At 40.8% G+C, this 17,562-nt stretch overlaps 1 protein-coding gene across 1 annotated transcript; it reads left to right on the top strand.

The window, feature by feature from the left end:
• Positions 1 to 1,918: 1,918 nt before the first annotated feature.
• On the top strand, positions 1,919 to 14,132 carry ptpn1 (protein tyrosine phosphatase non-receptor type 1). Its single transcript, XM_029722881.1, has 9 exons — positions 1,919 to 2,166; positions 3,136 to 3,226; positions 4,480 to 4,580; positions 5,676 to 5,774; positions 7,255 to 7,392; positions 10,671 to 10,880; positions 11,065 to 11,226; positions 11,531 to 11,688; positions 11,821 to 14,132. The coding sequence occupies exons 1-9, from the start codon at positions 2,110 to 2,112 to the stop codon at positions 12,128 to 12,130; spliced, it is 1,326 nt and encodes a 441-aa protein (XP_029578741.1). The 5' UTR covers positions 1,919 to 2,109; the 3' UTR covers positions 12,131 to 14,132.
• Positions 14,133 to 17,562: the final 3,430 nt, after the last annotated feature.

Here is a 17,562-nt window from a genome sequence, read left to right as displayed (position 1 = left end):
CTGATGAGTCCAAATTTGAGATTTTTGGTTCCAACCGCCATGTCTTTATGAAACGCAGAGTAGGTGAACAGATGATCTCCGCATGTGTGGTTCCCACTGTGAAGCATGGAGTAGGTGGTGTGATGGTGCTTTGCTGGTGACACTGTCTGTGATTTTATTTAGAATTCTAGGCACACTTAACCAGCATGGCTACCACAGCATTCTGCAATGATACGCCATCCCATCTGGTTTGCACTTAGTGGGACTATAATTTGTTTTTCAACAGGACAATGACCCAACACACCTCCAGGCTGTGTAAGGGCTATTTGACCAAGAAGGAGAGTGATGGTGTGCTGCATCAGATGACTTGGCCACCACAATCACCCGACCTCAACTCAATTGAGATGGTTTGGGATGAGTTGGACTGCAGAATGAAGGAAAAGCAGGCAACAAGTGCTCAGCATATGTAGAAACTCCTTCAAGACTGTTGGAAAAGCATTCCAGGTGAAGCTGGTTGAGAGAATGGCAAGAGTGTGCAAAGATGTCATCAAGGCAAAGGGTGGCTACTTTGAAGAATCTCAAATGTAAAATATATTTTGATTTGTTGAAAAGATTTTTGGTTACTACATTTACATTTTAGTCAGATGCTCTTATCCAGAGCAACTTACAGTAGTGAATGCATACCTTTCACACTTTATTTTTTGTATAGGTCCCCCGTGGGAATCGAACCCACAACCCTGGCATTTCAAACACCATGCTCTACCAACTGAGCCACACAGGACCATACATTCCCTATTAGTTATTTCATCGTTTTGATGTCTTCACTATTATTCTACAATAGTAAAATAGTCAAATTAAAGAAAAACCCTTGATTGAGTAGGTATGTCCTTTTGACTGATACTGTATGTGAATGTGATATTTCAGTGTTTTATATTTTATGAACTTGCAAACATTTCTAAAAACCTGTTTTTGCTTTGTCATTATGGGGTATTGTGTGTAGATTTATTAGGGGGGAAAAAACAATTTCATCCATTTTAGAATACGGCTGTAACATAACAAAAAGTCAAGGGGTCTGAACACTTTCCGAATGCACTGTATTTTACAAGATTTTATTAGGATTTCTATAGTCAGAATAAGGATCAGATACTGTTCTTTTCCTTTATCACCTAAAGCTCAATAAGTTAATCTCAAAACAATGAATGACATTTACACATGTAATGATTTCTTAAGACAGAGATTTAACTTTGACTTTAATCATTGTGTTATTTGTAACTCTATTGAAATGGCAGAACATATTTTTTCACCTCAACTCACTAAAACCTTTTGGAAGGCATTTCAATACTGAATTACATTATAATGATTATAATGATCTTATTATACCCACTTTAACTTATAATAATGTCAGATTTAGTTTCCTAATGGAGGACATACATTAATCGTGTATGTACAACAATTTGATTATTATGCAAAATATAGTAGTTTCTTAAAAACTACCCCTTTGTTTGTAATCTTTTTGAATGAGGTTAGGCTACATTGTCCAAGATATCTTTGAAATTAGTTCAATCTAAACAAGCCCTACGTCTTTATAATAACTTTTGTACTCTGATCCCTGATGAGACCACTTTGAGTCTTAGTTTTGTTTATTTCAGAAAACGAATATTTTCTTTTATGTATTATGCTTTTTCTAGTTGCTGGGTCTGTTTATTAGAACAAGTGTTTTTTCTTGTACGCAAAATGTTAGTATTTGTTTGTGAAAATTCCTGAAAAAATAAAACAAGTAAGATTAACCCATAGGTTTTTGGGGCCTCACCCCCGTTATTTGGACTGGACTGGTTGGCCTCGTTCCTGACAGTTCCGTAAAATACGTTACTCGATTGGCCAATATCAAGAAATGAGGGCGGGGATTAGAGCCACCCAAGGACAGTCTTGATAAGGAGGAGCGTAACGGCGTGTTTCCGGTAAAACCAGGCCGAGAGAGAAAATAGTAACAGTAATCTATGTAGCTACTTAAAATAAAGAACAGTATAGAAAGAGTTGTCCACTTTGTTGGACAACGTCTGTCCAATTTGCCTAACCTTTACAAATAGATATCAATTGGTCGTCGGGAAAAGAGTCGGCTGTAGCAAGGCAATGGAAGCCGAGTTTCGGAAAATCGATGAACCCGGGAGTTGGAACGCCATTTACCAGGTAACGTTAGGTTCGTCTTGGCAAATCAAGGTGGCTTTGAAGTTTCAAGTTCTGTGTGGCTAGTAGGCTAGATGGTAACATTATGGGTTTACAACGACTTTATTACACGTGTGTCGTGGTTATAAAGTATTATTTCAGATTTATTGTGTACCAATTTTGATACCCTAGCCAGCTAACTAGATTACCTTGTTCCGATTTTTTTTTAATGACCAAATCTCCTCTGCTGTCCTAGCAAGCCCCACTGTTTCCAATGATACCGTTGTAAAAATCGAGTAGGCCATGTAGCGCAGGTTGTCACATTTGTAACGTTTACCTGCACCTGGTTGATACATTGTAACAGATTAATGTTGTTACATTGATAGTCATTGACTGAGTCATTGATAGTTAAATGTAGACAGATTCCCCTACTTACTCCATGCTACAGTTCAGACATCATGAATGTTACTACAAAAAGGGGCACACCACAATTGCAATCACATGTATCTAACTAACACATCTAGTAACTATTAGAATACTCTGCATTACAGACATTGCCTAAAGGTGACTGTGTGTCCAAGATGTGTCATATTTGAGAATAATGTGGTGGATGACAATTATCTATTATAGTGTCAGCATCATTTGTGAAACTGCAGACTACAATTTGGTTCAGGAAAAGATCCTTTAAATGGCATATTAAGAGTAGATACCCAAAGTATCCTGTTTTTGTGTTGTAAAGAACGACCGTAGTTTTAGGAAATGGTATTTGAACATCAAGCAACACAGAAACATCCAGACACACCATAAATCTGCACAGTAATACATGCTCATTAAGACCCAGCTAGAGTTGAAACTAGTTGTAATAAACAGAGCACCTTTTGGGAGAATACCAGTGAGAGCGCAACCATAGGAACAACCATTTGTCTCCCAAAACAAAGATCTCTCCCAAGTTAAGAAATTAAGTTTGAATGTATTGTTGTTTTTTGCTCTCAGGAAATCCGTCAGCAATCAAGTGAGCTGCCCTGCAAACTTGCCAAATTACCTGAAAACAAAACTCGGAATCGCTACAGAGATGTCAGCCCATGTAAGTTTTGTACTCTTGACTCCATATAGAGGAATGAGGATTGAGCTGCTGAGATTCCCCGTTCTAGATACAAATCAAATAAAATGTTATTAGTCACATGCGCCGAATAAAACAGGTGTAGGCCTTATACAGTGAAATGCTTACTTACGAGCCCCTAACCAACAATGCAGTAATAAAAAAAGAAAGAATAAGAAATAAAAGTAACAAGTAATTAAAGGGCAGCAGTAAAATGTATATAGAGGTCCTGGATGGCAGGAAGCTTGTCCCTAGTGATGTACTGGGCCGTACGCACTACCCTCTGTAGTGCCTTGCAGTCGGAGGGTGAGCAGTTGCCATAACAGGCAGTGATGCAACCAGTCAGGATGCTCTCGATGGTGCAGCTGTAGAACCTTTTGATGATCTGAGGACTCATGCCAAATCTTTTCAGTCTTCAGTCTCTTCACGACTGTCTTGTTGTGCTTGGACCATGTTAGTTTGTTGGTGATGTGGACACCAAGGAACTTGAATCTCTACAGAAGCATAACATAAGATAAAAACATGCCAATAACACAATAATAACAGGCATTTGATAATAATACAGTTTCTAATAAAGTTGATGCATTATGCAGGACAGCTTTTGATACCTGCACAATTTTCTCTTCAAAATCAACACTGTTCTTGTATTTAGGTGCTATATACTGTGACTGAACCATGTTAAGCTGTAGTCTTTGAAACATCTCATGTATGGCAACAGATGGATCTTTCAAGGTCAGATTCCTCAGAAACAGTTCAACAGAACAAGCTTTTAAAGTATATATTTTTAATCTTCCTTCATGGTAACTCGACACAGCAAAGCTGTTGTCGTTTCCTCTTTTCACAAAGATGCAAAAACCAAACCTAAACCCTATGGGACGGACCAGTCACATGTCAACCAGGGTGTCCATATGTTCTTGTTTCCTGGTTTGAGGTAAAGTGAAACAGCCATACACTAGACTTGAAGTATTTTAAATCTTGGCAATTTACTTTAGTCCCATTCCAACTCTATCTTTTGATTTAGATTAGAAGAAAGAGATAGTATTTCCTGTTTAGTTGAATGGATTAGAACATGGGAGAGGAAATAAACACTGCTGTGTTTCAGTCACAGATAGACCTGTTGGATGTACTGTACAAATGTCTCTTGAGAACTGACTCTCTAAACAGAAGTCCCTTAGGATATTACAAATTGCAAAGTCAAAAGGGTTTTCTTTTCATCAAAGTTCTTTCATTCTCTGCAGTTGACCACAGCCGAATCCGCCTGCAACTGGGTGCGAATGACTACATTAACGCCAGCCTAATTTCTGTAGACGAGGCACAGAGAAGCTACATTCTTACTCAGGTTTGTACTCTCTGGCTTTTGTACTCTGGGCTAGAAGGTTCTGAGAGTAAATTGTTGTCTATATGTCAAGAGATCACAGCAATTTTACTTGGTTCAGAATGTCCGACTTCTAATTTAGAAAGACAGCAACAGCACAGTGACAACAAACATCCAAACATGACAATAAACAACATCTAGCAACCCCTTCAAAAGTAAGCCGGGCATCCTGTGTGACCTGGCTTGGGGGGGTACAGTTCATAAACATGTATACAATTGATATAGGGCGCGTTTGTAAATTCACTCTGGCTATCTATTCCGATTTTAGAGCACTCTTGTCTGAGTGTGCCAGAGCGCAGAATAACTGATGAATTTACGAACGCTCAATACCCGTTGAATATGGCCGGTGTCAGTAAGCATTGGCAAAAAAAGCTTACTTCAATTGTTGCCAGCAGCACAGTTACAGTCACCAACTCTATGGATAACATGACAACAGCCTAACCAGCTCTGCTAGGCAATTAAAATGGTTATAGTGAGGTGTTCTCTCATTTATGTCTGGAAGTAGCTAACAAGCTAGCTAACTTTAGGATCAACCCTACACCTCGGTCAGAGCATCCAGTGTGCGCTCTAAACGCTCCGAGATCGAAACGCTCTGAATTTACCAACGGACAATCTGACCAAGCTCTCTGGCACTCAGAGTCAATTTACGAACGCACCCACAGTAGACTATGCTCTCTGGTTTATATATGTTCTTATAATGTCCCAAAGACCCTCTAGTCCATTGTCATAGTCCTGGAGGTCTGATTCCGCTCATTCCATAGTCATGAAGTCCTTTAACCAAATGTCCATGCTGAAGCACTGAGGTTTACATATTTTCTAAGTTGTACACTCACTGAGGTTTCATTTTAGGATTGTGTAAAAGTGCCACTCTCTTGAATGCCATGATATCTATATCAAAAGTGGGTAACAATTCATTTGAATCTTCACCGACATGCTCCTTCTACGGGTAGCCGGTCACATTTATTACTGATTGACGTAAAAGGAACGGATGAGAGATGCTTGCAGCATAACTTTGGGTTGTTTCTAACAATACCTCCTCCCCCTCTTCTTATTCCAAAGGGACCCCTTCCAAACACATGTGGTCACTTCTGGGAGATGGTTTGGGAGCAGGGGACCATGGGAGTAGTGATGCTGAACCGTGTCATTGAGAAAGGATCTGTGAGTATATCAATGATTATTATTAGTATTTCATTCATATGATCTGCCTTGAATATTGAATCTCATTAACCACTATGGGCCTCCAGTTAGAGAGCGCTACTCTGTTTAAGTAAGACAGAGGGGCAATGGAAAGTGGTTCACATAAGGGCCTTTCCTCTTCCTATCTCAAAATATCAATATTATACAGTACCAGTCAATAGTTTGGACACACCCACTCATTCCAGGGTTTTTCTTTATTTTACTATTTTCTACATTTTAGAATACTAGTAAAGACATCAAAACTATGAAATAACACCTATGGAATCATGTAACCAAAAAAGTGTTAAACAAATCAAAATATATTTTATATTTGAGATTCTTCGAAGTAGCCACCCTTTGCCTTGATGACAGCTTTGCACACTCTTGGCATTCTGTCAACCAGCTTCATGAGGTAGTCACCTGGAATGCATTTCAAGGACTTTGAAAGTTACTTCAAGTGCAGTCGCAAAAACCATCATGCGATACGATGAAACTAGCTCTCATGAGGACCACCAGAGTTACCTCTGCTGCAGAGGATAAGTTCATTAGAGTTACCAGCCTCAGGAAATGCAGCCCTCAGACAAATCAACATCAACTGTTCAGAGGAGACTGCGTGAATCAGGTCTTCATGGTCCAATTGCTGCAAAGAATCCACTACTAAAGGACACCAATAAGATGGACATTTAGACCGGTGGAAATCTGTCCTTTGGTCTGATGAGTCCAAATTTGATATTTTTGGTTCCAACTGCCATGTCTTTGTGAAACACAGAGTAGGTGAACGGAATATCTCTGCATGTTTGGAGGTGTGATGGTGTCGTGGTGCTTTGCTGGTGACACGGTCAGTGATTTATTTAGAATTCAAGGCACACTTAACCAGCATGGCTACCACAGCATTCTGCAGCGATACGCCATCCCATCTAGTTTGCGGTTAGCAGGACTTTAATTTGTTGATCAACAGGACAATGACCCAACACACCTCCAGGGTGTGTAAGGGCTATTTGACAAAGAAGGAGCGTGATGGAGTGCTGCATCAGATGACCTGGCCTCCACAATCACCCGACCTCAACCCAATTGAGATGGTTTGGGATGAGTTGGACCACAGAGTGAAGGAAAAGCAGGCAACAAGTGCTCAGCATATGTGGGAACTCTCTAGATTGTTGGAAATGTATTCTAGGTGAAGCTGGTTGAGAGAATGCCAAGAGTGTGTAAAGCTGTCACCAAGGCAAAGGGTGGCTACTTTGAAGAATCTCAAATATATTTAGATGTTACACTTTTTTGGTTACTTCATGATTCCATATGTGTTAATTCATAGTTTTGACATCTTCACTATTATTCTACAATGTAGAAAATGGGAAAAAATTAAGAAAAACCCTTGAATGAGTAGGTGTGTCCAAACTTTTGACTGGTACTGTACATATTCAATGCAAACATCCCTATCAGATGTATGCACTTCTGTTTTCAGGTGAAGTGTGCACAGTACTGGCCACCTAGAGAGGAGAGGGAGGCGATCTTTGAAGACACAAATTTCAAGCTTACACTTGTTTCAGAAGACATTAAGTCTTACTACACTGTCCGTCAGCTGGAGCTGGAAAATCTGTCGGTAAGATTCCTCTTCCTCATTGTGCCCTCTTCTGTTCTCCTCAGATTTATGCACCCATAGAACCAGTGGACCCCAACACAGCATCCTATTATAATTTTTAATGAAATACTTATACATAAAAACAAACATTGAACAAATGGTTACACTTCGTGTTACAGTGCTATTGTCACTGATCTACAGTGCCCTCCATAATTGTTGGGACAGTGAATCATTTTTTTCTTCTTTTGGCTGTATACTTAAAACGTTTGAATTTGAAACCAAACAATGACTATGAGGTTAAAGTGCACACTCTCAGCTTTAATTTGAGGGTATTTTCATCCATATCTGGTTAACCGTTTAGATATTACAGCACTTTTTGTGCATGGTCTCCCCCTATTTTAGGGGAGCAAAGGTATTAGGACAAATTCACTTACAGTACCAGTCAAAAGTTTGTACACACCTAAAGTACTCATTCCAGGGTTTTTCTTTATTTTTACTATATTCTACATTGTAGAATAATAGTGAAGACATCAAAACTATGAAATAACACATATGGAAACATGTAGTAACCAAAAAAGTGTTAAACAAATCTTTTTTTATTCTTCAAAGTAGCCACCATTTGCCTTGACGACAGCTTTGCACATTCTGGCATTCTCTCAACCAGCTGCTTAAGGTAGTCACCTGGAATACATTTAAATTAACAGTTGTGCCTTGTTAAAAGTTTGTGCAATTTATTTCCTTCTTAATGTGTTTGAGGCATTAAGTTGTGTTTTGACAAGGTAGGGGTGGTATACAAAAGATATAGCCCTATTTGGTAAAAGACCAAGTCCATATTATGGCAAGAACAGCTCAAATAAGCAAACAGAAACGACAGTCCATCATTACTTTAAGACATGAAGGTCAGTCAATCTGGAAAACTTCAAAAAATGTGAACGTTTCTTCAAGTGCAGTCGCAAAAACCAAGCGCTATGATGAACCTGCCTGTCATGAGGACCGCCACAGGAAAGGAAGAACCAAAGTTACCTATGCTGCAAAGAATAAATTGATTAGAAGTAACTGCACCTCAGATTGCAGCCCAAATAAATACTTCAGAGTTCAAGTAACACACATCTCAACATTAACTTTTCAGAGGAGTGCGTGAATCAGGCCTTCACGGTCGAATTGCTGCAAAGAAACCACTACTGAAGGACACCAATAATAAGAAGAGACTTGCTTGGGCCAAGAAACACGATCAATGGACATTAGACCGGTGTCCTTTGGTCTGATGAGTCCAAATTTGAGATTTTTGGTTCCAACCTTCGTGTTTTTGTGAGACACAGAGTAGGTGAACGGATGATCTCAGCATGTGTAGTTCCCACAGTGAAGCATGGAGGAGGAGGTTTGATGGTGTGGGGGTGCTTTGCTGGTGATACTGTCTGTGATTTATTTAGAATTCAAGGCACATTTAACCAGCATGGCTACCACAGCATTCTGCAGCGAAATGCCATCCCATCTGGTTTGCGCTTAGTGGGACTATCATTTTTTTCCAACAGGACAATGACCCAAAACACACCTCCAGGCTGTGTAAGGGCTATTTGACAAAGAAGGAGAGCGATGGAGTGCTGCATCAGTCACCATCAATCACCTGACCTCAACCCAATTGAGGTGATTTGGGATGAGTTGGACCGCAGAGTGAAGAAAAAGCAGCCAACAAGCGCTCAGTATATGTGGGAACTCCTTCAAGACTGTTGGAAAAGCCTTCCTCATGAAGCTGGTTGAGAGAATGCCAAGAGTGTGCATAGCTGTCATCAAGGCAAAGGGTGGCAACTTTGAAAATCTAAAATATATTTTGATTTCTTGAACACTATTTTTGGTTACTACATGATTCCATATGTGTTATTTCATAGTGTTGATGTCTTTGTTTTTATTCTTCAATGTAGAAAATTGTAAAAATAAAGAAAACCCTTGAATGAGTAGGTGTGTCCAAACTTTTGACTGGTACTGTATATGTGTGTGGAAGAAGTAAAAAGTTAAGTATTTGTTCCCATATTCATAGCACGCAATGACTAGATCAAGCTTGTGACAAATTTGTTGGATGCGTTTGCTGTTTGTTTTGGTTGTGTTTCAGATGTTCCCAACATAAATTAATGGCAAATAACGTACTGTGTCATTTGAGTGACTTTTATTGTAAAAAGGAATAGAATATGTTTCTAAACACTATCATGATGATGGATAATCCTGAATAAATGAGAAAGTTACAGACGCAGAAATATCCTACCCCCAAAAATGTACCCTGTTATTGTAATGGTGAGAGGTTAGCATGTCTTGGGGGTATGGTATTTGTGTATATACACTCAGTGGACATTATTTGGTACACCCATCCCCCAAGGCACCTAATGTGTGCCAGGAAAACATTCCCCACACCATTACACCACCGCCACCAGCCTGTACTGTTGACACCAGGCAGGATGGGGCCATGGACTCATGCTGCTTATGCCAAATACTGACCCTGTCATCAGCATGACACAACGGGAACTGGGATTCGTCGGACCAGGCCCCGCCCCCGCCCAAAATTGTCCAGTGTTAGTGATCGCGTTCTCACTGGAGCCGCTTCTTCTTGTTTTTAGCTGATAGGAGGTGAACCCGGTGTGTTAGTCTGCTGCAATAGCCCATCTGTGACAAGAATCGATGTGTTGAACGTTCCGAGATGCTGTTCTACACACTATTGTTGTACTGCATCATTATTTGCCTGTTTTGAGGCCCGCCTGTTAGCTTGCAAGATTCTTGCCATTCTCTTTCGACCTCTCATCAACAAGCTGTTTTCACCCACAGGACTGTCGCTGACTGGCTGTTTTTTTGTTTGTCGCACCATTCTCTGTAAACCCTAGATGCTTGTGCGTGAAAAGCCCAGGAAGCCGGACATTTCTGAGATACTGGGACCTGACGATCATACTATGCTCAAAGTCACTTAGGTCACTCGTTTTGCTCATTCTAACGTTCAAATGAACAGTAACTGAATGCCCCGACACCGATGCCTCCTGCTTCATATAGGCCACGGCCACGTGGACCATTTTTGTGAATGGGGGTGGTGTACCTAATAAAGTGTTTCGAAGCAGCTTCGATGGATTTATGACATCCGTATACAAGCAACGGGTTTATGACTTCCTTATACAAGCAACTCCGGACTATCACGTTCCAAAGTCATTTCTAACATTACCTCTTTTTTTTTTACTTGTTCATACTTGTTATGATGGGGCAATACAGCAATCGATATCTCTGTTCTATTTTATGCTTATTCTGTTTATTTGTCCTTCTTACAGACTCTGGAAACTAGAGAGATCCTACATTTTCACTACACCACCTGGCCTGACTTTGGGGTGCCTGAATCTCCAGCATCCTTCCTCAACTTCCTGTTTAAGGTGCGGGAGTCTGGGTGCCTCAACTCTGACAAGGGGCCTGTGGTGGTGCACTGCAGCGCAGGCATCGGCCGCTCTGGAACCTTCTGTCTCGTCGACACCTGCCTCTTACTGGTCAGTACTGGACTGGGAATTCCATAAAAAATTTCAAACTTTATTCGTCCTACACGGGGAAATTGTGAAAATGAGGTATTGAGAATGAGTTGTGCATTCTCTGGCTTTATGAAGAGTCATAACTTCATGCCAGGTTATTATTTATTGTTTTGTAACTAACTGTCTGTGACATTTCTGATTGCAGATGTCCATGCGCAAAGACCCATCAACTGTGCGCATTCGTGACGTGCTGCTGGAGATGCGACGCTATCGGATGGGCCTGATTCAGACCGCTGACCAACTCAGATTTTCCTACCTCGCTGTTATTGAAGGTGCCAAGTGCATCATGGGAGACACATCGTTGCAGGTAAATTCAATTTCTCTTTTAGTTGCTGCCATGAACCAAAGTGTTATAGTAGATCATGCAAGCACATCCAAATTTGGTCTCCTTGTTGGCCACAGAATGCTGTTATACTTGTCCTCTAATGAAAAATTGAATAAGGCTAATTAGGTTAAGTGTTTATTTGAATAGTTTGGATTTGGGCAGCCCTAACTAGATGTAGAGGTCTCTCCTCATAATGTACGGTAAAAGGTCATAGCTATTCTCTTCTCTGTAAAGCCTTTGAATGTTTAAATAATACCCACATCAATCCTTAAATGTTTACGTTAAGGAGTCGTGGAAAGAGCTCTCCAACGAAGAGGATGTTCCTCCAGAGTTCACCCCTCCCCCGCCCCACTCCCGACCCCAAGGTCCAATCAACGGCACGGTTGAACCTTCCTTCTTTCCTGAAGAGATTGTTGTTGCGCAGAATAATTTCCACACTCGCAGGTAAATAAGATCAGCTCAATAGACATTTTTAGCAATCTAGACTTCATATATGCAATATTTAATATCCCCTATCTCTCTGTCGTCGTCGTCCACCCCCCCCCCCCCCCTGAATATCTCTCTCTCCTATGGTAGTGCCCCACCAGAAACTGAACTGCGATGGAGGGGCGGTGGTGATGGTGCTACCTCCCAGTCTCCCACTGTCCCCGCTGATCAACCTGGCGGCCAGGTGGGAAGCAAAGAACCAGATCCCAAAGCTCGGATGGAACCACACCAGCTGCATGAGACTGAAACACAACAGGGGCTGAACCAGGACCAGGCAGCAGCAGCAGGAGACGACAGCCTTGAGGCTCAGGGTGCCTGGACCCCCCTGCTGGCCAACATGTGCCTCTGCACTGCCCTGGCCCTGGGTGCTTACATCTGTTACCGGGCCTGTTTCCACTGATCTCCTCTACCCTCCTCCCTCTCTTGCTCCTCCCTTTCTCTTGTCAGTTTTTTTGCAGGGTGAACTGGGCGAGTGGATTGTTTGGATTTCAGCAAATTGATTGATTCAGACTCACTCACTTGTTTTCTTAACAGAGCGTGAGTGTGGGAGGAAGGGACTGCCCCTTTTCCCTTGTCACCCACCGTAGCTCCCATATGAACTGTCAGTTTGGACTCTCAGGACCTCAATTTTCAGGTGTCACATCCCAAATACAGGTGTTGATTTAAAAACAAATGAGTGAACAACAATTTTTCATTATAGTCGTCAGTAAAGGAAGGTGTGTGTTTGTTCCTGTGTTCTGTGAGCTGAATGGTTTACTAGTTGACCCTACCTACACACATGCACCCTCTATTCAGTTACCAAATGGCACACTCATAAGTGTTCTTCCATTTCAGCCTTTGCAAATAATGTCCATTGGCTATTCACCTTTCTCTACCAAATAGTTATTTCAATCCAGCTCTTCAAATAAAAAATTGGTCAAGAGGAGCTACTCAGCTTGATTTGTGGCAACCCTGCAGTGCCAACGTAATGATTTGCTGCAGAGACGTTAGTAAAAAGAAAACAGCCAAATGTAATTTTTCTCCTTGAGATGATTGGGCAGTATTATACCCAGGAGTAAGCTGAGACTAGGGGGTGGCCACTGAGAAAGAGACTGCCCTCCCCGCCTTCCACTGGTTGAGTGGTGCATACAGTGGGTCATTTACAGGCCATAAGAGAGCTCCCTACCACTGCCCCGTTTAGGGCCTTTTGGCTAGAGCTGAGTGAGGTGAGGTGAGTGAGTGAGTGAGTGAGTGAGTGTGTGCGTTTAGTGAGAGTGTTCAGCTTTCTACTGATGCTTGATTTCTATCTGCTGTCTTAGTGGAAAACATCACAAGTTAATAATATAAGTCATATTTGAAATGTATTCTAGATTGATTCCTGGCCCTTTTCTCTCACACCACGTATTCGTTCCTAACTTGACATTTAAGCAAGAGTGTCTTGTTGATAATGTGCTTTGAATGGAAATGCCGCACACATGTATTGAGCTGTTCTGGCTGGCCTAGTTTGAGACGCTGTATTCACATTTAGCCTGTTTCAAAAAGTGGTTCCAGCTAACGCTGATGTACAAATTCCAAAATGAGTCTCCAATGATTTCGCAACAGTTTGTTATTGTTGTCAAACCTATTAAATATATCATTCAGGGATAGTGACTTCTTGCTGTCGCCACATTGGATGAATAATGCAGAAGCAATTCATGCTAAAGAAACAAAGTGAATGTGTAAGGAGGAGGGGAATGCATCAGGTGAGCGTTGCATAGTAATTAAAGAGCAGGCATCTGAACACAGGAGGCTGCATTAACGCACAAAAATGCCAGCTCAGCCTACTATATGGAGACACAAACAGCAGCTAACCCTACGCTCCCTTCGCTAGCAATACAAATACTTTATATTGACCTTTTTTTCCCATCCTCTGACAGCTAAACCCATCCTGCCTGTATGGACAGGGAGCCTGGGGTCTCAAACCAACCAACAAACACCAGCACATGGAATAAAACACTGTAGTGGTGATCAGTTATATTATGTTATGGCATGGGACTGTGCTGTTAAGTTTGTTCTTATTACTTTTTTTCCCACATAAACATCCTGCAGTTTTGAATAAACAGGTTTTTAATGAGATTAGTTCAACTGCTAGTTTAATTTACTTTAGTGACTCAAAAAGAACTATTTACTTCCTGAGTCCAACAGCTGTACTTTTTCTCTAGAATGTATGAAATCCTACCCAAGGACACACCCTCTGGATACATTTTCCAGATCAGGTTTCATTGAGCTGGCTTTTTTTTTTTATCCATCATTGTATTCCTTTTTTAATAAAAAAAAATGTACCGCTGATTTGTTCTAGTTTTTGGATCTGAGTCAATTGTAAGATTTTATTTTATCAGACTGAATTCTGAACAAAGGCTGTGGTAATAAAATCAGTCTCTGTACTTTCCTTGTAATCTCGTTTTTCTGTATGAGATTGAATTATGATCATATTGACATCACCAATATGAAAAGGGCATTAGAAGAGAATGTCTCACATAAGAATGGTTATTGAAGCTAGGCTCAGCCTTGCCAGCCATACAAAGGGAGCAGATTGATCAGACATCTCTTTGAGTTACTGCTTCTCCCTAGAAGACCATAATGTACCAATAATCTTGATAGGTGAGATAAACCATTCTGTTCCTCAGACATTAAGCAGCTAAATCAGTAGGCTATAAAGAAGTGTCCAGCATACAGCGGTATCACAGATAGAACAATGAGACCGATATTTCAGCGGATGTATAAATGTGAAGCATCGGCTTGGCGTTTCCACTCACTACCAAATAGTGGCCGGCAGTGGGAGACGATGATGGAACGAGATGGATTTTGGCCGACATTCTGCTAATGATCTCATCGATGAAACATTTGATCTCAATACAGTTTTCTGTTCCCAAAACTAGAATCTGTTACGAACAGAGTGGACTAAGTTTTGTAGACTTGAACTTTTAAGTCTACAAAACGAGTCGAGTTATTGCACACGCGCACCTCACAGAGTAGGAGTTCCCTAAAGGAAATAAGAAAATGTTGCTAGAACGCGACAATAGGATCTCGCTAGCTCGTTCTTGGCTCTACCCACCTCGTTGCTTGTTCTGCCCACTATGACTGATTTAGTCTCGTTTGAAACGACAGACAGTGAGTGATCTATCTTGGTTTAATCATAAAACTCTTTGGCAGTATGACACTTGTGGACTAATTCTGATTTAAAATCTGACCTGGCAAAAATACCGACATTTAATAATGTCTTATTAAATCTCTGTGTTATTTACTGTGACAAACTTTGTAGGCGATGCAAGACCAGGGTTTTGAAGTTGCCACAAGGGGGCTCTTTAGTACACGCAAACAGCCCAAGTTTCAACATAAACAGACAAGTCAAGTTTCCTTGTGTCATCATACAAACGTATGACTCACATACCTGGGTACATTGTGTACAGTGTAGCCCACACGTTTCCTGTTTTCCATAACTGTACTCATCAATAATAATCTTACCGTATGCATAAATACATGTGAAAATAAATACAAATAGTTTCCTGATCTTTTTTATATCTCTCAGATATAGGACAGACACTTCAGATCAAACTTATACTTTCTGTTGTTATTCCTTGGGTTTCTATTGGCTAATAGCAGCAATGCCAAATTCAACGTTTCATCAAATCACGATTAAAAAATAAATGATATACCTTAAGGAAGGGTTCCCCAACTGGCAGCCCTGAACGCGCTGAATTTGGCCCGAGGTTGGTTTCATTTGGCACCCCCAAGTTTTATTTTCATGCACTTTACTAATTTTGCCATGGGGCAGAAAGAAAGAAGTTTTCTGCTATTCCACCAATTTTGATATGGGGTGGAGAGACATTTTTGTAATTTTAGAGCTGATTTCCGGCAACTCTATACATTTTGTAATGACTTATGCCATGTTAATATGATATCTGAGTGAGAATGACTAACAAAATCAATGGGGGTCCCCTGGAGGTCAGGGCCCCCTGGGCACGTGCCCTGGGTGCCCGGTCGGTATTCGGACATTATTAATACAAGTTTAGATAGCTGGCTAGACTAACTACCGTTCTACAAATTGTTAGTTGACATGGCTAATTAAGTAACTGTCAGTGACTGACATAACAAGAGAAAAAATGCTGAAATTGCATCTTTTTTATTCTACTATTCTTATTCTAAATAATAAGTTGAGACCCCGACTGAGTTCCTTAAAAAAAGTCACCAGGGCACTAAGCGACTGCTTATGTCGCTTATGCCTGGAACTGGCCCTGAATGTGGGTAACAACACTGTTGTTGCCCAGGACTAATAGATTAACCAACAGTGCTAGGAAAAACTAGGGGGTAAGTGTGTGTGTGTGTTACATGCATCAGAGGAATGCAACTAAAGAGTGAGTAATAGCACTCCCAAACCTCAAGGCTCTGCTGACGTCAAGAGACAGGATGGAACAGGCAGCACCAGTCGGCAATGGGACAAGTACTGCCAAGGCATTTCCAGAGATACGAAGTGGTTTTAAAGGCATAGCTGCTCTATTCAGTACAAACTGTATTATGCAAAAAGTTTACATTAGCAGGATTGTTTAAATGTTTATGGTGCTCCTGATGATGCTGCTAATAATGATGATGATCATGCTGAAATATGATGATGATGATACAATAAGCACAGTTTATATGATAGTGTATTGTTTTGATCCTATGATTGACTACCTGATAATAAATGAATTAAGAAGATTATTAAAGAATAAACTTTTGTATTTATTTTGTATTGCAGATTGTATATATTCATGGTCTGCTGTGAACAATGTTGCTGAATGTTGATTCAGATTTATTTGCCTTTTACTAGGTCACTTAATTGATCAATGTAGGCATAATCCTCATAATAAAAACTTCCAGTGACAAAATGGGCAAGAGATTACATTTGACATTGAATGACATTCATAGACCTAGCTATTGGTTCTTTGCTTAGCCTCCTATGCTGAACCTGTGACTTTAGTACAGTACCAATCAGAAAGGGAGTCACTCCTGCCCTACAGGCTCTTCCAATGTACGTCCTGAGTTTAGTCATTAACCTGGAACTTCCCAATGGCCAGCCAGCCCTGAGAGGCCCTTAGTGTATAAAAGCTAAGTCTTTCTCTTATACTCTGAATTACTTCATGGGGGCCATGTGGGGTTCTGGAAATTCCAGAAAACGAAACCATCTGAGAAATGCTTAATGACTTGTGGGAGCTGGAGTCCTCAGAACCTAATAGACGGATGCAGACACATTTGTCTTGTTATGTACTTACACAGTACTTGGTGGTCATGCATGCAAGTCATGCAGCGTGTGATGTCTCATAATACCTCCACCAGAAGTTTTTCACTGAATGAAAGATCAATTCACTTTCATTATTCATTTTTCCGAGAACATTATTTCCTTGGATTTTTTTTATTACTGAACATCGAAGTGTGACAAATCCTCTGTAAGTTTTCAGAGAATTTTGACTCACCCAAAACCAGCCTCCAAAAACTGAGTGTGCATTCTTCACTTTAATGGAAAAACACTGTGTTATTGGCTTATTGCTATCCCGACCACCACAACATAGTTTCTGAAGTTGATCTCTTTGGTGACGGTTGCTATGACACTAACCCATGAGCATTAGTACTGGTTCCTGTTCCTGTCCCTGGTTGCTGATGGCGTCGACACCCTGTCACTGTCAGGCCTGCTACGGCTGAGATGTCACATGCGGTCTTGCTTGGTGTTAAGAGGTTCGGTTAAGGCATGTAGGTCACCGCAGCTTGCTCTTTGTCTAAACAGACGTATTTCTGAGTTTATAGCTGGTGTTTTACCCCTCCAACATGCTCTGCATCTCC

This window comes from Salmo trutta, chromosome 30 (genome assembly GCF_901001165.1).
Source record: "Salmo trutta chromosome 30, fSalTru1.1, whole genome shotgun sequence".
Lineage (NCBI taxonomy): Eukaryota > Metazoa > Chordata > Actinopteri > Salmoniformes > Salmonidae > Salmo > Salmo trutta.
This window is presented reverse-complemented; position numbering and strand designations above follow the sequence as displayed.